Source organism: Polypterus senegalus, chromosome 13 (genome assembly GCF_016835505.1).
Source record: "Polypterus senegalus isolate Bchr_013 chromosome 13, ASM1683550v1, whole genome shotgun sequence".
In the NCBI taxonomy this organism is placed as follows: Eukaryota; Metazoa; Chordata; class Cladistia; order Polypteriformes; family Polypteridae; genus Polypterus; species Polypterus senegalus.
Window position 1 is genome coordinate 5,230,362 of NC_053166.1, and position 23,187 is coordinate 5,253,548.

The following is a 23,187-nucleotide window of genomic DNA, read 5'->3' on the forward strand; positions in this document are numbered from 1 at the left end:
GCGCCGCGGAGCTGCGGGTGAGCTCGACGTGCTGTGCGCAGCCGTGGCGCCGGAGGCCTGAAGGGGGCGCTGTGTCTTTGCTGAACGTGCGCTGCATTGCTCTGTCCTGAGGTGCGCCGTTCGCTCATTCAGCTGCAGTAGCAGTAGCAGCAGCAGTAGCGCCAGTGCCAGCCTCGCTCTCTGTGCTGAGGGTCTCGCCGGCCGGCGGTTCGCGCAGCCCCTTTAACTGCAGGGGGGGTCGGATGTGAGCCGCTCGAGAGGTGCGCACTTGCGCTGCCGCCGGGATGCCGCTGCATTAGAGGACTGGAGGCCAATCGAACAACATGGTGTCGTGGATCATCTCGAGATTAGTGGTGTAAGTAGAGCAGATCCTCGGCATCGCAATCCACTTGAGCTATTTATGGTGTTTGGGGCTGGGGGGCGAGCGAACGAGCAGGCAGGTTGGCTCGGATTCGGGGGCTCGCGCTGCAGAGATGCTTTGCTGTGTTGTGGGGGGCCCACTGCAGCATACGCACGTCGGACACACCTTAATGCGATAGGCGGACCGGCGGCCGGCACACAGCGAAGCCTCTGAACGCCGAAGCGCTCCGCTCGAGCCGCCGTCTCGTTTTTATTCATTCGCTCGCTCGCGGAGCAGACGGTCGCCTGTGTGCGACAACGCCGTCCTCGCGAGGATATTCAGGAAAGAAGAACAAAAAAAATCTGCAGCGCCTGGCCTCCGCCGACACGATGCGGCGCCGCTCAGCTTTCTGGTGGGCAGCCCGGGGGGCTGCGAGTGTGCCGCTGCGGTGACCACCAGGCGCGGCTTGGCCGCTCGGCTCCTCCACGGTGAACTCCGCGATGCCGCGCTGGTCGGCCTGCGCCCGGTGCTGTTTTATTCAAGACGTGCCGATCCGCTCATTTTAATGACATCAAGTGACAAATTAGTACTTGAGGGGCTTCTTCATCCCGCACCCCCAGTTATTAATGGAGGTGGCTGGTGCCTTTGATTTCCTGCCATGCCAATAAAATGAAGCCTTGTGCCGCATCGATGAGCCTCCATTTTAGGACTGGGGTCAAGTGAACCCCCAGTTGGCCCAGTTAGCCGGCTGAGGGACTGCACATTAGCCGCTCGGCTCTTACTCAGTGTATCATGACAGTGCGAAACAATCGGGCCATTGTCACGCGAGTCCATGCGGCCACTCAAGTCAGCGAAATGTGACAATGGGGACTCAGACTGTCAGCCGCAGAGACAAAGCCGTGCTGTGCGGAGAGCGAGTGCCAAGTGTGTCGTGTGCTTGTGTTGTGGGTGGCCGCTGGGTCCCCCGCTAGTTGTCACTGTCGAGCTCGCTGTCACTCTGGTGCAGATGCAGGTGACATTGGCCTGTCACAGCCACTTAAGTCTCTGGTCGGCAGAAGGTGGTCCTTGTGTTGCCCGCCGTGAGTCCTTTTTTTAATTTGTATTTGTATAAATCCCGAGACCGAAGACACAGACGGAGAGGACGCAGGGCCTTGAGAACGTCTGCAGCCCCCAAACCATTTTCACAGAAGTGTTGGTCCCACTTGGGTTTTTCACAGAGAGTTTGGATTTCTTCATCTGAAAATGATAAATCATGAAGCCGAACTGGCACCTTGTCCAGTAAATCTCCGCTCCTGGGGATTCATGCAGCAGAAAGGACCAGGATGTCGTGATGCCCCCCAGAGTTTAGGCGTCCATTCTACATCGCAGCAGGTGCCAACACCACAGGCAGTGGTGGGCAACTGGTTCTGGGGGCACACGTTGATACCAGAGTTCTGCATGTTTCTGAAGCCCCTCATGACGTCCCCTGTGGCTCCGCACACGACTCAGGATTCAGCGGTTCCCTGTCATTGTAGACTTGACCAACGTGGGGACCAAGCTTGTGTGACCTTCAGGGACAAGTCCTTGCGTGATGTTATTTGTGGAGTTCCAGTACTAAGAAGACGTTCCTCCAAGCTCTCAACAGCCCTTAACTGCCAGTAATGCCATTCTACTTGTGTGCCCGGTGAGACTCCTCTTCAGTCGGTTACAAAGTAAAACAATCGGGGCACAATATTTATTATTCTACAGAGCAGCAGGTTCATGCTGGCATTCCATCTGTTTTCCAAACCCGCTGTACCCTGAGCGGCGTGGAGCAGGAGCCTAACCCAGCTGGCACAGGGCAGGACCAACAGGGTGCCAGTCTATCGCTAAATGACTTAATCCGATCTGCTGAGTGCCAGCCTTGTGATAACACAGCCTGGCATCAGTGTTGTAATCTGCTGTCCGTATGGACACTAGGGGGCGCAATCACAGGGTCCCCCAAAAATACGCAGGCTGGAATATCTAGGAAGAAAAAAAAAAGGCGCCTTACTAATCTAAAATATTATGAGGGAGTAAAAGAAAAGAGCAGCTGCCAGTCCAACAGCGGGAATGTCCGCCGCCTGCGGGTCCGAATCCTTGGCACCTCGCCGAGTTCTTACAGCAGGTCACTGAGGGGAGAATTCATTTGGCACAACGTCGTGGCGCAGATTTGCTGAAGCTGTGCCAGGTCAGTTGGGGAGCAGCAGTGGGCCACCGATTGGAGTTCTCGCCACAGATGTCTGATGGGGTTAAGGTGGGCACTCTGACTGGGCCACTCATGGATGTCCATCTTCTCCATTCCAGGCAGCCGAGCTCCTTGTCCTGGCAGACGTTTGTCCTCCATGATCTCTCTGGATGCTGCGGTGTTTGCCAGTCCCACAACATGGTGCTGGTGCCACCTGGCTGTTAGTTTTATGCCTCATTTAAAGCCTGAGGGGTCAGGACATGAAGGTCCACTTTGGTCACCGGAGACCCCAAGAGTTTCAGCCACATCTTTGCAGGGTCTTCCAAGTTGCAGACAGAGGTGTGTGTGTGTTTTGTTCTCTGCCAAGGGGCTGCTTGCCATGAATTTCCTCCTGAGTCATGGCACTGGCATCATGCCAGCCTCTCTGACCAGTGCCATTCTTATTCGGTGGCTAGCCTGGCATCCCTGCAGTGTGATGGATTGGACTGAGCTCCGAGGCCCCTTTTGAGGTGGTCTTGTCCCCTTCTCCCCTTTGAGGTGGTCTTTCCTCTTCCCCTCCCTGATTTGTTTTCAGTGCCCTTTTGGCTTAATTTTGGTTTGCTGTCCTTTGCTGTGACCGAGGAGGGATTGAGAGCTGGTGGAGACCACCAACGAGCTGTTGAAGTCGATCATGGGGGGTGTTGGGGGGGTCTCACCATTTTGATTTTCACTTTTTAGCAAATGGACTCGGGCCGTAGTCCATTAGGTGTGAACGTTATCTAGTGGTCTGAATGCGGTCTCAAGGCACTATATCTTGTTGTCCATACATTTGTGGACTATTTTTGGTTCTGCTGTCAGGCCTTGCCAGGTGCCCACCATGTTAGTCTCAAACGCTTAGCAGGTCCTGCCATCTAGGGGCGGCTGACTTTGCCCGCTGTGTTTGGTTTCTCTGTCCATGCAATTCCATGCCGAGTGCCCGCCAGCCTCCTAATCCAGCAGCTGCTGTGGCCATTGAGGAGGATCCTGTGAATGCCACTGCTGTCCACACACAACATAAAGTAAACTGGTAAAACTGGGCAGAGTACTTGGAGCCAATCCATTATTGGGCAGCTCGCTGCTCTGGGGGCCCATTGGCTCAGCGTGGGGTCTTTGATGTTCTCCTCCATGTCAGAGATGTGTGCCATGGGATAGACTGGGTCACCCAGATTGGACCCCAGGGGCCACAGAATGGGTTAAAGAGCTTTGGTGTAGGGGTGGTGGTGTACGGCTGGTGGTCCGCCTCGTGTTCTTGTCTGGACGATGTCTGTAGGTCCCGCTCCCGTGATTTTCAGGCTAAAACGCATCTTGTAACAAATGTGCTAGCGAGTGGTGGTGCACAGCTAGTGTTGGAGCGCTAGTAATATTTGGACTTTGGTATCCATACCACCTTTTGCACCTTGGCATCAGTGCCAGAAAGGTTGTGAAGCAAATACTGGGTAACTCCAAGCTCCGCCCCTGCCCTCGCCTACGTTACTTCAGCACTTTCGGTAGCAAATGCCATGCCGTGCCACATCGGGCTTGTCCTTTTATTTTACCATTTTGTTTAGGATTTCCAGTGGTGCCATCTTGTTTTGTTTGTCCTTTGCCCTTTTCAGGTCTCATTGCCACAACAGCAGTGGCGGGATGCGCATTCCTGGAGGTCTCCTCATGTGACGCTGTCGCCACAGCTGCATAGAAGCTGGCACCATGCATTGGCACCCAGTCCAAGATTGCGGATTTTCCTTCTACCTGCCCTGGCGTAGGTTTAGCTCTGCACCCGGTGATCTCCTCGTGGTGTTGACACTTTGTATTTGGGGACCAATTTTTATTAACAGCAGGATGGCAAAAATGGCAAATGCACAGAAAATAAAACCAAATGTACGCCACCAGGGCCAAGTTCTTCTATAATCCTCAACGCGACTTGAAGCTCTGGGCTCCTGCCTGCACGTGTAGCCACACCCCCATCACCTCCCACCAGTCCCCATATATGGCTCCATAAACGCCCCTTTTGAATATTCATGAGCTGATCAGCATACATGTTTGGCCGCGTTCCTGAGTGACGGCTTTACTTTCACACCCTGGGTGAACACAGAAAACTCAGTGAATGTGAACTTGAGGACTTTGTGACAATTGGCGAGGGTTAGAGAGGCTCATGGGGGTCTGCCACCCCCATGGGTGCACTAGGTTACTAAAATAAGCCCCAGAGGGTCTTTTGTGTTTGTTTTTTCTTCGATTTGTAATGTCAATATGTTGATGAGTGAATTAGGTGCACGGTGACGCAGCTGCTGGCTCGTACTAAGGAGACTGGGGGGTCACACCCTCATGGTCCCTGTGTGGCATTTGCCTGGTGGTTTGCTCCTGTTTTCTCTCGCAGTTTAAAGGCCTGAGGGTCTTGGATTGTCCCCTGATGTGTGTGTGATGTGCTGCCACCCTGTCCAGAGGTTGTCCCTTTCTGTCCCTGTTACTTACTAGGATGGTCTCCTTCTAGCCCCGATAGAGAGAAGCGGGTTTAGAGGAGCGAGGGAGGGATGAACGAGTGCGGCATAACGTCCTGCCTGGCGCTGGTCTCCCCTGCGGGTCGCCAGTCCTTCAAGCACACCAACCTCTCGTCTGCCCAGTTTCCGTCTCGGGTTTGCTCACCGTGTCACCCTCGGCTACAGAGAGGTGCCCACCACTTGAAGGCCTTGCACTGAGGGTTTTCCTGTTTTACGCTCCCAGGAGACCCAAACAGATCCCCGGTAGTCGGCAGTGAGAGGGTAGAAGCTGCAGTGCACGTGCCCAGCGCTTGTGTCCGCCAGCAGGGTGGTGGCTAAGGGTCTACGCTGGCATCTGGAATGCTGCCCAGTTCAAGTCCCGGTACTGCCCTTGAGAAGGCCTTTAAGCTGAATTTTGCCCCCAAACATCATGCGAAAGGACAATTTCCCTTCGGGGTCAACAAAATACATCAAAACTGAAATCTCCATCACGTCACCCTGTGAGTAAATATTGAAAAGACACAAAAGTGACATCCATCAGTCGCTTTGATGACACCAAGAAATCCAACGTTCAAATGGGTTAATAAGCAAGTCACACCCAAAGGTTACGCCACTCGTGCGTCTTCTGTCTTCTTACAATGACGAGGGGAGAAAATACGTAGACGGACAAACGTCACACCGCATCGTGCTGTGTCCTTTAAATGTCATTGATGTCCTTTGTGTGTGACGATGACCGACTTATAAGCTGATTTAGATGTCTTTGAGCCGCCCTCTTGGAGTCTTGTGCTGAACTGGAGCCGACGTTACGAAGACCACCACGCGGAGATCCGGCCGTTACAACATTGGAACAAGCGAGCGGACATCGGAAAGTGACGGAGGTCGGAATGAAACGAGATTTGCTGGTCACTTCGATGTCCTGCCGCCTGGCGTCGCTAAAATGCCAACACCACCAAAGTCCACGTGGGACGTGCAGCTCGACGAAATGCTGTAAGCCTTGGCAAGTTTTCGTGTGTCTTAGAAATCTCGACTTTGCGTAGGAATTGGCATATGAGCCTCGCCAACCGCTCTGTACGTCAAGCCCTTTATGTCCTTGGAGTGGGCACGGCGACCCAGGACATGGGCAGTTCTTGACTTGCTTTAGGGAGGCGTGTTACTTGGCATCGCTAAACGAGCCGCCCTGCGTGTGCCGCCCTGCACTTTATTAACGTTTTCTGCCTTTTCTGGGGGTTTTGTTTGGTTTTTCTTTCCATTGTCTTCCCGAGGTGCCATTTTGGATTCTTTTACTTTCTGACGTTTACATCGGTTGTTGCCCGAGGTAATTTTTCCCAGGATCCCCCTGGAATGCGTGACGCGTAACGTCATTGGCTGGACCCTATAAAAGGTGGTCTCTTGCGTTTCTTGCTTCCCAATTTAACGTTTGCTGTGCGACTTTCTACGTAAATCCGGCCAACAGATTTTGATTTTTAACGTTTCTGCCTCGTCTCTCGGGGGTCGAGCCCACACGTGTTTTTGACGTCACTTCATCTCCCGACCCTTTCATTAAACTCCTAAAAACTGTCTTGTACTGAGAGAGACCACCATGCTGACCGCCATACTGGTTGCAGTTTCTCCCTGCTTTGTTCTGCTGACTTTGATAGATGAATGCGCCTCCCCGTCCCCCCGAAGTGTCTGACCCCTGGTTTGGGCCTCGTCCCCACTGCCATAGGTGGCTTTGAAAATGCAGGGTCCGCCACCCTCGCTGAAACAGCATTTTTGACCACCGAAAATGGCAGGAGCGAGGATGGAGTTTACCGCTGAGCTCGGACGTCATGTGGTGGGCTTCCTCTGCGCCCACCGACCTCCACGATGTTTGACATTTCGCTCTCTCCAGTTTGGCCAAACTCCCAGTCCACCTTTGCTGTGGTTTTGTCTTCCTTGAGCTCGTTTGCACCTCATCATCGGTCCAGACAAGGACATCCTATTTGGGTCTCGACATTTTGATGAACTTCTCCTTTCCGTCTTCAGATGGCGCTCTTGACGCGCTCGGTGGGAGAGGTTTGTGAGATTGTGGGGTCTCGGCGTGGATGAAGAACGCCACCTGACAGTGCTGGTCCTAAAGCTGTTGGTCACGCGTGGACTGTGAGGCCTCATCCAGGGTTTGTTTGGGGGTCCCACCAGTCGACAGACTTGGAGGAGCTAAAGAGGAGTAAGTGGGTGAAGGTGAGTGGAGGCCCCCAGCAGGGGTGTCCATTGTGGAGCCGGAGGGCCGCAGCGGCTGCAGTCATCCACCTTCATCCTTAATCCTTGACCAGTTCCTCCGGCTGTTGGCCTTCGTTTTCATTGAGGTGCTTTTTAAGATTCAGACCTCGTCATTGGGTGGTCTTGTTTGGTTTTCTTCTTCACCAAAAGCCAAACTGAAATGAGAAGCCAACTCACTCTGGAGGGCTGCCATCTTCACCCCAACGGACGAGGCCCGTTCTTCGCAGGCCTTGCTGACTTTCTCTGAGCTGTGCCTTTTGGACGAGGGCACAGTCCGCCATCTCCGATCTTCACTTAATTCCTTTAACTTTGTAAGTCACCTTGGATGAAGTCATCAGCTGATTAATTAAAGAGCTGGCTGTCCGCCTTTTAAACGCGAGTCCGCGTCACATGGGAGCTGGCAGGCTGCTGCTTCCAAAGTCGAGTCTTTCACATGTCGGGACGTGTGAGGCAGCCCCCCCGGTCCTGGTCGAGTGGGGTGGTCTGCTCCGGTGGCACTTCTGAGGTTCATGGTGGGGACAGAATGGCGGGGGTGGGGGGGGCAATGTCAGAATGAGGGACAAAAGTGCAAATGGGGTCAAGATGGCTCTTCATGTGTTGGCTCACTTTTGGGGGAAACAGTGAAAAGTTCTGAATCTTAAAAAGTAAGTGGGCTGAAATGAAGACCACTCATGAATTAATAATGGGGGCTGCGGCCCTCCTCCCCAGGCCTCAAGTGTTGCCTGAAAGTTGAATGTGCAAAGCCTGCCATCTGAGGACTCCCACAGCCTGTTTGATTTGTCCTTGTTTGTGACGTGCCCAGTGCTCCCTGATTTTTTTTTTTTTTTATATAGTGCCTTTCACTTCAAAAATTCATCCATTATCCAACCTGCTGTATCCTAACTACAGGGAGCCAACACAGGGCGCAAGGCAGGAAACAAACAAAGGGTGCCAGCCCACAGCAGGGCGCACACACACCAAGCACACACTAGGGACAATTTAGAATCTCCAATGCACCTCACCTGCATGTCCTTGGACTGTGGGCGGAAACCCCGGGGAGAACATGCCAACTCCACACAGGGAGGACCCGGGAAGCGAACCCAAGTCTCCTTACTGCGAGGCAGCAGCGCTACCCACTGCGCCACCGTGCTGCCCCACTTCAAAAATAAAGAGTACAGTAGCCATTTCAAATGTACCATGTGACGTGCCTTGGAGTTTTAGTGGACTGGGCACCGCCAAAGAGACACTGGGCACCATTAGGAAATCAAAAAGCAGCATGGTGGGTTATGATGTGTGGAGCACAAGGCTTTATGTAAGTGGCTTAACTCAACGGTGAGGCCTCGCCTGGATGTGCCTTTACTGGTGGTCTTAGGGGGGTTTGGATTGTGGGGTCAGCTTGGTCCCCATATTACAGAAGACGACACAGCAGCAGTTGAACGAGTGCAGAATAAGGCAGCTGGGCTGATTCAGGACCACGGAGAGCAGTCGGCGAGAAGGCCATTAATTCAGGCTAAGAGGCTGCTGGGTTATATAGCGCCTTGATGTACGAAGTCAAAGGAGGTTTTACTTGGTGAGGTCTCGTCTGTGCACAGTTCTGTTCTCCATATTACAGCCAAGACAAAGCGGTGCCAGAGGATGAAGAAGTGAGGAGAAGCAAACGGAGCGAGGGGGTGACCCGATTCAAGTGTCTTAAATTAGGCCGGGAATTCAAACGGCGGATCCCAGCTGTCACTTATTAACGTCACAAACTAAAAGAGTGCGGCTGTTGAACTCGCTAGTGAGCTCTCATCTGCAGTACTGCGCACTCCGCGAGCGGCTGGGCTGATTCAGGCCCACGGAGAGCAGACAGAAGAGAAGGACATCTCCAAGTGTCGATTGCTTGGTTGGAGATCCTTTCTTAATTCCTGATGCCAATTATCTTTTCCACAAGTGACAAACGAGAGGAGCCCGTCCAGCCCGTTGCGCTCGTGTGTTTCCTTAGTAGCCAACTAGCTTGGTGCCCCCCATCAACACCAGATCCTCCTTAAGGGTTTCAGCTCCGTGTCTGTGGAGTTTGTTCTTACTATAAAGACCACCTTTGGTCCTAAATGGCCCTTCCTCTTAACGTCTGCTGCGTCCTCCATTTCGTGACTCGCAGTTAAGCTGAGAGAATTCTGCTGGATGTGCCTTGGGGGGGTTTGAAGGCCTGCATGAGGTCCCCACGTCATCTCCTCTGCTCCGACTGAACAGGTTGAGTCGGTGACAGTAGGACGTGTCCTGAAGTCCCATGATGCACCTGGCTGCTCTCCACTGCACGACGTCCAGTGTCACTTTGTGTTTCATGTCCTTGTGGTGACCAGAACTTGCCAGTGTGTGCACAACATCTCATGGTTTAAAGTCCTCTGTTTGTACCCTTTAACATTTGGTCAACCTTTTTAGTGGCTTCTGCGCATTGCTTAGACGATGACAACATTGTGTCAACAGAAACCCCTAAGTGCCTCTCGGCGGTGTCTCCCATCTTGTGTTTTTAATGGACGTTCCTGTTGCCCCCGTGCAGCACTTGTCACTTTCCTCCATTAAAGTCCTTGTCCCAGGTGTTTGCGCAGTCCATGTCGGCTGTTCTGAGATGTCCCTGCTGCCTCCTCGGTGTCTGCCATCGCTCCAGGTGTAGTGTCACCTGTGAATGTCACCGGTTTACAGACTACACCTGTGCCTTAAGAGGTGACCGGAGTGACGTGCTTTGAATTAGGATGGCATTACTGGGTCCCAGTTACCACTTTTAAATTGTTGAGGATGGAAGCTGGCGAAGGGCACCGCTTGCTGAATGAAGAGCCAGATGTCCACCGTCCTACTCTTTTGTAACTCACAGAAATGGCCGACGCCCGCCGTTGTGCTCGCAGACCGTGGCATCGCCAAAAGCCCAGACTGCAGCAGCCCCCTTGTAAAGCCCTGATCTGCTTACTTGTCCGTTTTCTGTCGCTGATGACGTCAGCTTTGTCACTTCTGCAGTTCTGAGACGTCCTACGCGTCTTCCAAGTGTCCCTGTTTGTGTTTGAGATGCCTCCTTTCTTCTTTCTAATGACATTTCCTCCCGGCCATCGCTGGCTGCTTCAGGTGAGGTGAAGGATTTTCGTGTGACCTCTGGTGACACGGTGGGGTACAGCAGGACATGCCAGCCTCTGACTGGCATTTGTCTAACCAGGCGCTCCTCTGCCTTGTTGTTGGTCTCCACAGGCTGATCTTCGGCACGCTGTATCCTGCCTATTCCTCTTACAAGGCGGTGAAGACCAAGAATGTCAAGGAGTATGTAAGTACCCACATTGGCTCCGCTGGGTGGTGGGCTTCAGCTGGGTGTGGTGGGCTTCAGCTGGGTGTGTTACTCTGGCCGGTCGCCGTCTACTGTATTTAATAGTAGGATTCCTGTTGGGCGTATTCAGCCTAATGTGTGCTGCACCATCTGTTGGAATGGACTTTTCAACACTTGTAGTAAGGCATTGCATTTTCATTCTAACAGATGGCACGTCGCACACATTCGCAGTGCTGTTGAGAATCCCATAGCAAGTGAGACCACCGACCAACCGACACAGTAACTTAGTAAACCGGAAACCGAAAAAAAGGAAGGCTTGAGGGAGGACGAATCTCACCAAGATCCATGAAACGTGCCCTGCTTAATGTGGCAATACGAGGGCAGTCATAAACCACACGGGTAATGGGCCACAGCCTGAGATCGGCTAACGAGCCCACCGGTCCGAGTCACCTGACAGCATTGAGTCAAGTTGTCACGGTCCCCAAGTCTGCTTGGTGACTTCTTCTTCTTCTGTGTGTCGGTTTGTGTGACTTTACCCTCCGCGAGCCCCGCCGTGCACTTGATGAAGAATTCCTTTTAAAATCCCAGCGGGGGTCCAGCCTTCCTAATGTTAAACCGGGCTAGCGGCCTCACTTCAGTCTGATTGGGTTTGTTTCTGTGTAGCGCCCTTCGCCGAGTGCAGTTGGTTCTCAAACCCCAACTTTATCACTCGCTAGCTGTGGAAATCGAAGGAATCAATGCAGACCTCGGTGTTAAGGTTGGCAGTGCACCATCTGTTGGAATGCAGTGCGCTGTCTCCTTTCGTATTCTTTGTTGTGTAGCCCTCATCTGAATGCCTCAAATCCCGTAGACGTCCCGCCGCTCAGAAGACTTTTGATCTCCATAACGTCTCTCCACCTGCCCCTCCACGTCTCTAAGCTCGGGTACTTACAAGGAGCAAAAGCCAAGCAGGAGTTAAGTTACGACTTTAAATAACGTATTAAGTGATGGATTTCATCAAACAGTAACAATCAGCAAAGTCCATCCGAACATTGGCAACCTGGTGAATGCGTCCCACAGACTTGTAGTTACTCCGCTGTCTCTCATCAAGTCGGCTTTCTTCAGCCCCTCTCAAAATGGCCGCTGAGCTGCGCTCCTCACCGCGTCGTCTTTATGGCCGTTGAGAGAGATGGAGGAGTAAAGCGACCAAATTTATAGGACGTCCTGGTACAGAATGGCCTCCCATTCCAAACCGATCCCAAACCGCCAACTTCAGACCAATAGAAATCCGGCACGACTCGTCCCACAGTTGCAAGTCCAATCGCCGTCCCCCTTGCCAGGCTGTCCTCAAGTAGTGGATGCCCCTTGTTGGGCTGACGTTTGCCAGCTTGCTAGTCTGAGGCAAACACACAAACCGTGCAGTAAGATTGACATCCTGGGCCGGTCCTAAAGACTCTGGGGGGCTTGGCTCGTCAGACATGCAAGCCTCGCTGTTCTCATCATTGAAATCCTGGAACACTAATGTTACGTTTGCTGCGTGTGACTTACAAGTAAAGACGTACAAAATATGCATCGACAACATTTCACTCCAAAACGACGTGTCATTCCAACAGATGGCGCATCATCAACATTTATACTAATAAAATGCATGACCGCAAAAGTTTAGGATGCACCATCTGTTGGAATGACGGAGCGCAGCAAGCGAATGGACACACAGACACTGAATAAGTCGGACAGAGTGCTTTGAAGCTGATTGGCATACGAGGAGTCATGTGACAGATCATTTTAGAACTGAGCAGGAGAAGAAACCAAAAATACAGTCTGCAGCATCAACGGGGGTCCACGGTGGGCTATAATGGACCAAGTCAGAGACTGAGTCAGTCCTGGGGACCTCGGACAAGTGACCACCCGCCCTCTGCTGGTCACTCTGCAGTAGAGTCTCTGCCGCCCATCTGAGTTTTCCACCCGTTGATCCCATGGCTGCCCATGTCTCTTTTTCTTATGGGCAGTAGAGCGGTGGCACCAAGTGGGCAGAGGGTCCGCTCCTTCCATCTGTCCTCGTAGCTCACGTGTCTCAGAATCGGCCTGGGTGATCAGCTTGGGATTCTTGAATAAGAGGAAGACGTGATCCGGAATAAATTGGGTGTCCTGCCAGTTTCACTTTCGGCCTGTGGGACGGTCCTCTGCGTTTCCGTGTCATTCCTGCTCCGTGACGTGATGTGTGTGTTGTGTGTCAGGACTACGCGTCACTTACTCTCAGTAGTGTTTGCAGTCTGACCCCGATGTTGACGGAGGAGATGATGGGAGAGTGACGACCATGATGTGTGCCAACTTTCTGTTGTGCCCGTCGGGTGTTGCCCACTCATTTGTCTTGTTTTGTCTTGTTCTCCCCCCGCCAGGTCAAATGGATGATGTATTGGATTGTTTTTGCGTTTTTCACCACGGCGGAGACGCTCACGGATATCATCCTCAGCTGGTGAGTATCGAGTGTGCTTTGGGCAGAATTACAAACTGAGACGCCGTCCTGCACGTCCCATCGAGGCTGAGGAGACGGCCGAGCTCAAGATGGAAGGTAACTGGTGACAAGTGACAGCCTGTTGGCATTTAGGGTTTTGTAATAACCAGAGTAGATTTGAAGGGTTAAATGTGATTGGACCGCCGGGGTCACATGACCAGAACAGAACCGTCCTCCGTGTTCTGGCAGAGCGCAGGTGAGGAGACGGAAAGTTTGTGTGAAGTTTATCCCAAAATTTGAGAGCAGTCAAAAATTAAAGAAAACTACACGGTGGGTAAAGGAGAGAAGGAAAAAAAAAAACGGACGATTAAGACAAACGTGACGAGGAACACCAACGCTAAACCTGGGACACATGAGAGTGACCATCAAGAGGGATATTAGGGGGGGCTAAAAGACCGCTGGAGAGAAGTAAAGCAGATAAGGCGACGGAAGACCCTAAGAGATTCTTTAATCGTACAAAAAAATCAGTCAAGGAGGAGGTGAAGAGCATCAGGAAGAGTAAAGGGGGATTAAAAGATACAGACGGTGAGATAGCGGACCCCCTAAAGTCACATTTTAAGGAGGTCTTCACAAGTGATAACCTCAGAGCAGTAACAGGGACTACTAAGGAGGTGCTGAGGGATTAGAAATTGTAAAGAGAGAGAAGAGCTGTGAAGATTAAAGAGGCTGAAATCACACAAATCACCAGCAGCAGATCATACGGACCCTCAGGGGTCTTAAGGAGGCCAGCGAGTGCAGATAGAAACCCTGGACACGTATTTATAGGACGTCACTGAGCACTGGGGAGACTCTGAAGGACTGGAAAATGACAAATATCATCACGTTATATAGAAAGGGTGAGCGGGCAGATCAGAGCAACTACCCGCCAGTAAGCTTAACGGGCATCACAGGACAATTAATGGAAGGGATTATTAAGGAGAAGATGGAGCAACACCTGGCAAGGACAGGACAGGACAGTCGGTGTGGGGTCAGACGAGGGAGGTCACTTTTTTTAAGGAGGAAACAAAAGAAAACGACCAGAGAAGAGCAGATGAGATTATTGATGTGGACTTTCAGAAAACATTTGATGAGGTGCCACATGAGAGGGTGGGCATCAAACTAAAAGAAGCGGCAGGTCAGGGTGTAGGTGGGTGCAGAATTGGGTGACGTTACCAGTGGTGACCAGCAGGGGGCAGTGCAGGGGTGGCTGCTATTTTTAATATCTAGAAATGATTTCGATAGGAATATAAGGAACAAGCTGGTGAAGTTGGCAGATGATACCAAGATAGGTGGACTGGACTAATTTGGAATCCGTTTAAATCATCACAGAGGGACTTGGACAGCAGACAGGCGCGGACAGATTTGTGGACGATGAAGTTTTAATTTCAGTAAATGTGAAGAATTACACATAGGAAGTCAAAATGTAAGGGACGTCTGAAAATCGGATGTCCGCTCCATGAGGAGGACTTCGGAGTCGTAGTGGACTCTAAGCTATCACCTGGCAGACTGTGTCGAGAGGCCATTAGGAAGGGTAACAGAACATCAGGTTATATAGCGCCTTGACGTGTCACAGGAGGTTCATAACACTCTGGTGAGGCCTCATCTGGAGTCCTGGGTGCAGTTTGGGCCTCCAGAAGGACAGAGCAGCACCAGAGAAGGTCCAGAGAAGACGACTTGGCTGATTCAGGGCTACAGGGGATGAGTTATGAAGATTAAAGGAGCTGAGCCTTCACTCCGGTCTCCTCTTCATCTTTGTGTTTAAAATGATGAAGTGAGACCGTGGGTTTGTCACAAACGCGCACACCCATGGAGACTTGTGAAGGGTGAAGAGAAGCACAGACACCTGGACTAAGTGACCACGCAGTGTGGTGGACCGCAGGAGTTTAGGGACCTTCAGACCCCAACTTGATGTTATTTTAGAAGAACGAGGTGGGCTTTGGGGGGAGAGGGGGGTGAGCAGGGCCGGGGTGTAACGAATGTGCTTCACCCTCCAGGTTCCCGTTTTACTTCGAGCTGAAGATCGCCTTCGTCATCTGGCTGCTCTCGCCCTACACCAAAGGCTCCAGCGTTTTGTACCGCAAGTTTGTCCACCCGACGCTTTCCAACAAGGAGAAGGTAGGGGCGTCCATGTTAAGTGGCTTGTGTCTGAATTTCGATGTCCCCAAGATGAGGGTGTGGCCTGCCGACGCTGCGTTCACCTGCTGTCTGTCACAAGTCCACGGAGCTTCATGGAGTTGTGCGGTGACGCTGACCTTTAACCTCAGTCCGGAATGTAAAAGGAAGCCAACCAAAGCCAGCGTAGTCACAAATGTCGCTTTGGAGGTTGCTTTGCCTCTGCCCACTGATTTGGTGCCCTGCTAGTGGGTTTAGTTTTTCTGTTTTTTTGTTTTCCATATTTTTTTACAATTTTTTTGTCTCAAACCCGCAGCACGTTTTGTGTTTCTCCTGAAATCCTCTGACGTACAAAGCAGGAGCTCCGAGTGCTGGCACAGCAGCGTGTGATCGCAGAGGGTGAGACCCCAGGCTCGTGGTGCCCGCGTGCCACTCTAATTCTTTACGCTTCGCCCTTTTGGCAGGAAATCGACGAGTACATCAGCCAGGCGAGGGACCGCAGCTACGAGACGATGATGCGCTTCGGGAAGCGAGGCCTCAACCTGGCGGCGAATGCTGCGGTGACCGCGGCTGCCAAGGTGAGCCCACCGTTTGATCATCGACACGGGGCTGCCGTTCCTGGGGGTCTCTCCTCGATGTTTGTTTGGGCGTCTAAGGTGCCCTCCAGCCACTGCTACTTACCTCAAGTTGTTTGTATTTCTAACCTCGCGTCTTCATGGAGAGCAGCGGGGGTCTCCTTCTCCTTCTCCTTTTTTATTTTTCTCATCTCCCCTGATATTCCCAACTCCAAGCTCCCTGTTATTGAGGTCCGGATTTGGGCCTGCTGGGGTCTGGACAGTGCCAGGTACAACTGGCCAGAGCTGCTTGTAGGGGTCTCTGCCTGGACTTGGTGGGCCAGGTCACAAGGTGGGGGGGATGTGGATGGACTTCTGGAGTTGGCCAGGAGTGGGGGTGGTTGATGGCCCATGAATCCCGGGTGGTGACGGTTGAGTCCGCTTCTCTTCTGAGGTGACACCAATGCAGCGCCATATCGGACCACCCTGATTTGTTTGTTGGCATTCAGGCTATGTTTGTGGGGAGTTGACCTATGGTGCCCGGGGGGCTTGCCTGTTATCACTGGAACTGGAAGGGCAGACAGACGGCACATCTTGGCACCATGAACAGCAGTAGGACACCATCACCCTGAAACTCCTGTCGTCCTCGCGTGACAATTCCCTGAACGTCGGCTCAAGGGGGACGCGTTCATTTAGAAGATTTGGGAAAATAAATCCACACCAGCGTGAGGGTGGACTTGGGCAAGCTGAGTGGTGGGCTCCTTTCTTGTTAAGGAGTTGGGGTGCCATGGTTGGCACCATTGGTGGGTGACTGACCCTGATGGTGGACATCAGGATGGGACCAGGAGGAGCAAACAACGTGGTACCACTGAGACAGGCTGGCCAGACATGCGGCTCCAGGATCTCACGGACACTCGATTGGCAATCACGTGCTGCGTTTGGCCATCGGCGCGTCACACGTAAAGCCTTGTGCTCCTCTCGTCACCTGCGTGTCTGTCAGATGGGGGTCAGAATGGTCCACAATGCCTTGTGAGTGGCACAGCTGTGTCTCGGGCAGATAATGAAGGGGTGGGGCATGCAGAAAAGGCGGGGCCTTCAAAAAGGGAGTGTCAGAGAATGGCAAGCTGAGGTGCCCCACGCTGCATTGCACCCACATGAGGGGCCGATGGGGCAGAGATGGTGGTGACTCTCGCGATATGCGGGCACACATTTCACGTGCATTGTGCCATCACTCACCTGTGCCCACCTCTCTCAAGGGTCCATCCAGATGGCATCAGAAGGTTCGCCAGTGTCTGGAGGTAAATGACGGAGGCGGCCACCTGGTCAGTTTTTGCTCCTTCTAATTTTGAGAAGCCGCCCTTCTTCATCTTCTTCTTCTTCACTGGGTTTCCCTTTTTGTGTTAAGATTTGTAATTCTGCATGGCCTCCAAATGTTTAACGAGGGCCTCGCCATGATGCCACCTGCTTTGTGGGATGCCAGTGCAGGCCATCCTGGGGGTCTGAACCTGAGCCACCCCTTGAGTGAATGTTTGTGTCGTTCAGTTTTTTCATGTTCAGTTGATGCCCTCTCCTTTCTTGGCAGCGGGGCACCATTGTCCCTGCGTGAAGCCCCACGTTTCTAGTGGTCCACCAGGATTCCTGATTGATTTTGGGTGCTCTTGTCATCGCCTGTCCCTTCTGACTGTGACTCGTCTTCTGCTTCTCTTCTCCTGGCCCACTGCTGTCCTCTGTGTCTTCTCAGTGCTGGCAGACCTTGTGCCACTGTGCCCGCTCTCCTCCAAGATGCTGCCAATCCCAGCTGCCCGCTGCGTATCTCAAGCAGGAGGTGTTGGGGTCTGCCATGCAAGTCGCTATACAGCCCAGCGAGGGCTCCTGCACTCCGTCAAGCGCTGCCCTTTCTGACCACCGTTGGCCTGCACTTAGTGTTCACTGGTGGGGTCCCGGGGTGTCGCCCTGCTCTTCAGTGTGCCCAGCAGGATTGACTGATTTGACTTCTTGTCTCCGGCAGGGTCAGGGTGTGCTCTCCGAGAAGCTCCGCAGCTTCAGCATGCAGGACTTGACTCTCATCCGAGACGAGGAGACCCTGCACCTGCACGCTGCGGACCCCCGACTCCGAACGTCTACCAGCAGCCTCCTGGATTCCCTGGAGGACGCCAGCGTGGCCAGCGCTGTGCCCCGTGGTAAAGGTACGTCTCGGTGGTCTGATTGGGGTGGCGGCGGGGGGCACAGCTTGTGGAGTGCGCTCTGCTTTTAAGCTGCTGCAGGTGGTCCTGTCGCTCTGCTGGGTGGGGACACAAAGTGAGTGCTAAATGTCTCCGCACCCTCAATGGGGGGCAAACGCTGAAAATCAGTCAAGTCCGCCATGGTGAGGGGACCAGAAACAAAGAGGTCTACAAACAAAAGGGCGCCGAGGCGTTTGAGGTCGGTCACATTTTCCGAACTGTGCCGTGTGTGCGTGTGTCCAGAGGGGGCGCTGTGGTGGCAGCTTGCTTATCCTCATTAACACCCACATAGATGACAAGGACAAGACACTTTATACCCCCAGATGTATGTGACCTCCCACAGCAGACTACGAGTTGGGGTCAGAAAGCCAACACCCACCCCCCAAATTGACCCCCAAATCCCCCAAAACAAACCAGTGGGGGTCGAGTGTGTAGGAAAACAAAAAGCGAGAGAGAACTAAGTGGGCAAAAATCGACAATAAGCAAACATTTAAACACCGCCGTCTTTGAGACCACCCGCCTCTCCCTCACGTATACACGTTGTGGACTGTAGGGGCGCCCTTGAGCTCTCCCTGCTCCCCCATGTAACTGGCCCATGCCAAGCAACCCCCTGGCACAAATGTGGCGCCAACACACGTCAGCCCAGTCAGCTGTGATAATGAAGTGACTGGAAAGGAAACCTGCAGCCAGTGCGGACCACCCATACCGCCCCAGCCCCTCCAGGGATTGACACCTGAGTGCCTTGTGCCAGTCCTGGTTAAATGGCGAAGGCACACCGATGGGAACCCAATGTTATAGATGTGACATTTGATACACAGACAGTCGCAGGTGGGCATTGAGCCCACTGGTGCCGCCCCACCCATGTGTACCCGAGAGCCTCGGTGGTGGAAGAATCTGAGACGTGGCCGATTTGGATAAGAGAGGTGACCCGTTATTTACAGTAGGGGGGACGGACACACAACTTCAAGCTGGTGCAGGTGGTCTTCTCCGAGCCCAAACCTGTGGAGGGGGGGTGGGTGTTGGACACAAAAGTCCCACAAATAACAATAAAATGACAAAACTTCACCAACGTCAAGTCCGTCCTCTTCCTTCCCTCGCGGTCAAAATGGCGAGCAGGGTGGTCAACATGGCAGAAAGGCTGGGCTTGCAACACGGCGGTTGAGGACATGACGTAAAATCATTTCCGTAAAGGCGCTATATAAGACCAAGGTGACCGCGGTACTCTGACGTCCCTTTGCTCTCTTTGCTTCACAGCCAGGCCAGTGGCATCTCCCGGCGAGGACGTCCATTCGAAGTCCGACGGGGAGCAGACGGAGACGAGGACCGAGCAGTCCGACGAGGACACGGGGGACAAAGCGCCCAAGCGCACCCAGAGCGTCAAAACGGTCAAGAAGCCGGCAGCAAAGGCAGAGGTACCCCAACAAATGGCGCCGTCCCTGGCCTTGTGTGTGGCGGGTGGGGTGTGGGTCAGTTCTGGTGGTCCCCCTCTGCCCCCCCTTTAAAGGTCCACTAGTTGTTGTGACCTCATCCAGGCCCAGTCCATTCCCTGGGCACAAGGCTGGCTCTGGACTTCCCTGTGATGCCCGCTCCTACATTACTGACCTAGGATTTTATTCATTTGCTTTGTGGTTTTGTTTTCGTGCCCACGCTTTCATTCCAAATCAATATGGAACAGACCCCCTAATGAGAGAAGCCATTTTGTTTGGTTATACGATAAAAATCTTCAGCCGTCTCCCAAACTTTTTAAGGAGGGTGGTCTTTCAGAGGGACCAGGCAGCACAGACATCCTTGTAGCCCGCAGCGAGATTTGGAATCACGATTGGAATGGCGACGCCATGCAGCCACGCTGCTCTGTGCCAGGTCTGACATTACTGCTGGACCACCGACTAGATGGATAACCAAACAATCCCACAAATCCCCTTCCTAATCAAAAGATATTTTCTATGATTTCTGATTTTATTTCTGCTATTCTTTAGTTAGCAGCACGGTGGCACAGTGTTGGCGCTGCTGCCTCACAGTAAGGAGACCAGGGCTCAAGACCAGGGTCCGCCTTGCATGGAGTTTGCATGTTCTCCCCATGTCTCGGTGGGTCTTCAAGTTGAGTGGATTGGCCCGTGTGAGTGTGTGCCCTGCAGTGGACTGGCAATCTGGCCGGGGTTTGTTCCTGCCTAGCACCCCCACCCCTACCCACACCTCTTGTCTTAGAAAGTGACCTGGCATATTCTTTAGTGAAGAAGAGATCCCCCATTACTAGCCCACTGGCACCCTCTAATAAAAACTGGCAGTGCCAGGGGCCGATCCCAAACCTCTAGTTCCAAAGTGACCTCGACGTGCCCGCCTGACAGGTCTTCCTATTTTTTTGTCTTCCTTTACAGCCACAGACCAAGACGCTGAAGAGGCAGCCGAAGAAGAAGACGACGGCCCCCAGTGAGACGGCGTGACCCGCGGCTGGCACACCCTGTGACGGGCACACGCAACCCGTGTAAATAGCGTCGCGTGCAGACCGCGTGGGGTGGTCCGCAGCTGTCCGCTTCAGTGCTGTGTTGATCCCTCATCCGTCCCGCAGTGCGGTGTTGCATTTTTTTATTACCCGGACGTCTCCCACTCCTGAACTTTTTTATCAGGACTTTTCCAGCCTGCCGGACAGCCAGGGGTTTCTTGGGAAGAAAAAGAAAAACAAAAAGGAATGCGTTTGAGTTGGCACACTGGAGTTGCTTTGATTTTTCTCAACTGGTCTTAACTGGAAAGCCGTGTTACTGGGGGTGAGTATAATGGACGTGCCCATCACTTTCACTAGGGTGGCATACATGCCTTTTATGCCAAGCACCACTAGTGATGGCACACATGCCTGCGAGTGGCCAGCGGGGTCCTTCCAAGTTGCTGCATACTTCTAACCTTCAAAGATTTGGAAGGTCTCTGATGCCAAGGGCTAAGATGGCAGACCTGGGAGACGGCTCTGCCATCTGCTCTCTTCATCTGCTGCCCACTGGCACTTCTCACTGACAGCCCCAAGTCCACCGCTGCCTGCCATTTGGTTCAGTCCTCCCAAGCCCCCGCCCCAGATGCCCATCAGCTTCTAGCCAGCAATGCCCTGCAAGTTGTAACATGGGTGGCTGTGATGCCAGTCACATGAGATGTCACTTTCTGTGAACTGTGATACCCACTGAATGGACCGTCACAACACTCTTCAAGTGAGCCGTGGCTGTCTGCTGATCTGTGATACCAGGTCCCTGGATGCCCAGCCAGGAGAGCCACCAACACTTTGGATGTTTCTTTTAGTTAGCAGTGGCTGCCACATTAAAATCAATGCCAGAGGTATTGGCCATCCCAGCCCTCCACATGTCTGCCACCTGGTGGTTGAGCTGCTTTGTATGAAGGTGGTCATACCAGTTCTGTGGTGCCAGTTGCAGCTGACATTTGTCACGTCTATAGTGGGTGGTCCATCTAATTTGCAGGGCAAGCTGGACAGGAATGGGCAGGGCTGTGCCTGCTGCTTGGCACACACTCTTCTCTCCTTCATGGGCATCATTGCCCTGATAGTAGGCAGATCCCATGGTCCATCATGTGCCCGCCAATGCCATTGAGCTCTGCTGTTTTTTTTTTGTTCTGGTCACCTCCATTGTGAAGAGTCCTGGCGCCCATGAGCTGCGGGTGACACGTTTCTACTCTCCACAGTTTGGGTCACTCAACTCCGCTTTGCACCTTTTTATGCGTTGACAAGAACCTCGGGTGCCTGGGCTTGATGCCCCCATGTTGCCTCTGGGTGCTTTGACAAGGCCTTCACTGTGCACAGGTGACTTTTGGGATGTTTGAATCGAGAGTGGCAGACGTGGGCACAGAGTGCGTCCTCATGGACCGCCACCAGAGGGTGCCAGCACTCTGCCTGTTATATACCTGCTGGTCACCACAAAGGCCGAGTTGCCCCACGGCGCCCAGTTAAGGCCTTGGGTCACAGGTCGCTTACTTTATGGTTTTTAATGTGTTTTGTTTTTTAATTTTAATTCTATTTGTTGACCGCAGCTTTTATGAGGTGAATATCTGAATAAATTCTAAAAAGCGCCGTGTGTTGTACCGTTAAGTTTAGAATGGAAATAAAAGTCTGGAATGTACTCTGACTCCATTAAAACTGAGGTCTCGACCAGCGTGTGCCGAGTGACTTATTGGAGTGGGCGCCGGACCAGCATCCAGTCAAAGAGGGGCTGGGCTTTAAGTGGACCCCCTGTAGCCGGGCCACTGCGAGGAGTATGCAAAGCCCCTACGACCGGACCTCTGAGCATCAGGAAGTCATCAACCACGTCTGAGGAGGTTGAACCGCCGCTCCCCTGGGGGTCCCTATCACGGCTAAGGCCCCGTCCCGGTGTGTGTCCTGAAAGAGGGCCAAACACGGACTTAGAGAGTGTTTGGGGGTCCCAGCTAGCAAAGCTCCATTTAACGAAGGGTTAATCATCCTGTTCTTTTTAAGCCGCCCATTGCGTGTCTAAGCTCCGCCTCTCTGAATGTTGATTGACAGTTGGTCTCCGTGCTCTGGGAGGGAGAAGGGGAGGAGCTTGTGAGTGATGTCACTCATCGTCAGGGCGGGACTTTGGGAGGACAGGACTGGAGATGCTGACTCGTCTCCTGGAGCCACAATGATATGCCAGTCAGGGCTCGGGGTCAAGCACCTTGGCCAGTGGAGACCCCCATTGTGCCAGTTGCCCCTGTGACCTTGCAGACCTCCTGCATTGTCACTCCCGTGATGATGCCACACACACACCCTGATAGGCCCTTCTGATGCCTCTCTGTTCATGGCCGATGTGGCAGGAGGGGCTGCCAGCTCCCAAAGACTGCAGTGACACTCACTGGTCATGGTGCCTGGGCAGTGCCCACCTGGAGCATGAAGTTGGGTGGGTGACTGAAAGAGTTTGACTGAACCCTCCACAATAAAGACCTTAGAACCCTACTATATAGCACCTTTCACCTTTTTCTGTCACTAAAGCTGGCACCAGTGGGTGGCGATGAGTCACATGTTGATTAGCACAGGACTGGGCACAGCTGTCATTGTCTAATTTATGGTATGCAGTGCCCTTCACATCTGCTGTGTTGGCCATGTCACATTAGTGAGTCCATCTGACCGCCCGAGTGCTCTTCCTTGCCATCTCATTGTATATAGCGCCTTTCCTTAACCGTGTATACTTGGCACCTTTCACATCTCTCGGTGACATGGTGCCACTCCTGTCTATCTGTCTCAGTTTTATAGTGCCATTCTCTCTCTCTGTATATAGCGCCTTTCCTATTTGCTGCTCTCATCTCCCAGCGTTACTTCTACCTGTTGCAATGGAACCAAGGAA

The 23,187-nt window shown here is 52.8% G+C and overlaps 1 protein-coding gene across 1 annotated transcript; it reads left to right on the forward strand.

Moving 5' to 3' along the window:
* Positions 1 to 21,998, forward strand: reep2 (receptor accessory protein 2). Its single transcript, XM_039774670.1, has 8 exons — positions 1 to 355; positions 10,427 to 10,499; positions 12,878 to 12,954; positions 14,967 to 15,087; positions 15,549 to 15,662; positions 17,647 to 17,824; positions 19,115 to 19,272; positions 20,236 to 21,998. Exons 1-8 carry the CDS (start codon positions 324 to 326, stop codon positions 20,299 to 20,301), a joined length of 819 nt encoding a protein of 272 aa, XP_039630604.1. The 5' UTR covers positions 1 to 323; the 3' UTR covers positions 20,302 to 21,998.
* Positions 21,999 to 23,187: the final 1,189 nt, after the last annotated feature.

What these genes read in the sequence shown, in the direction of transcription:
- reep2 (XM_039774670.1), top strand. Translation starts at nt 324, where the DNA reads ATGGTGTCGTGGATCATCTCGAGATTAGTGGT. An exon ending in ATCATCTCGAGATTAGTGGT is followed by an intron (nt 356 to 10,426) that starts GTAAGTAGAGCA and finishes TGGTCTCCACAG; the next exon opens with GCTGATCTTCGGCACGCTGT. An exon ending in CGCTTTCCAACAAGGAGAAG is followed by an intron (nt 15,088 to 15,548) that starts GTAGGGGCGTCC and finishes CCCTTTTGGCAG; the next exon opens with GAAATCGACGAGTACATCAG.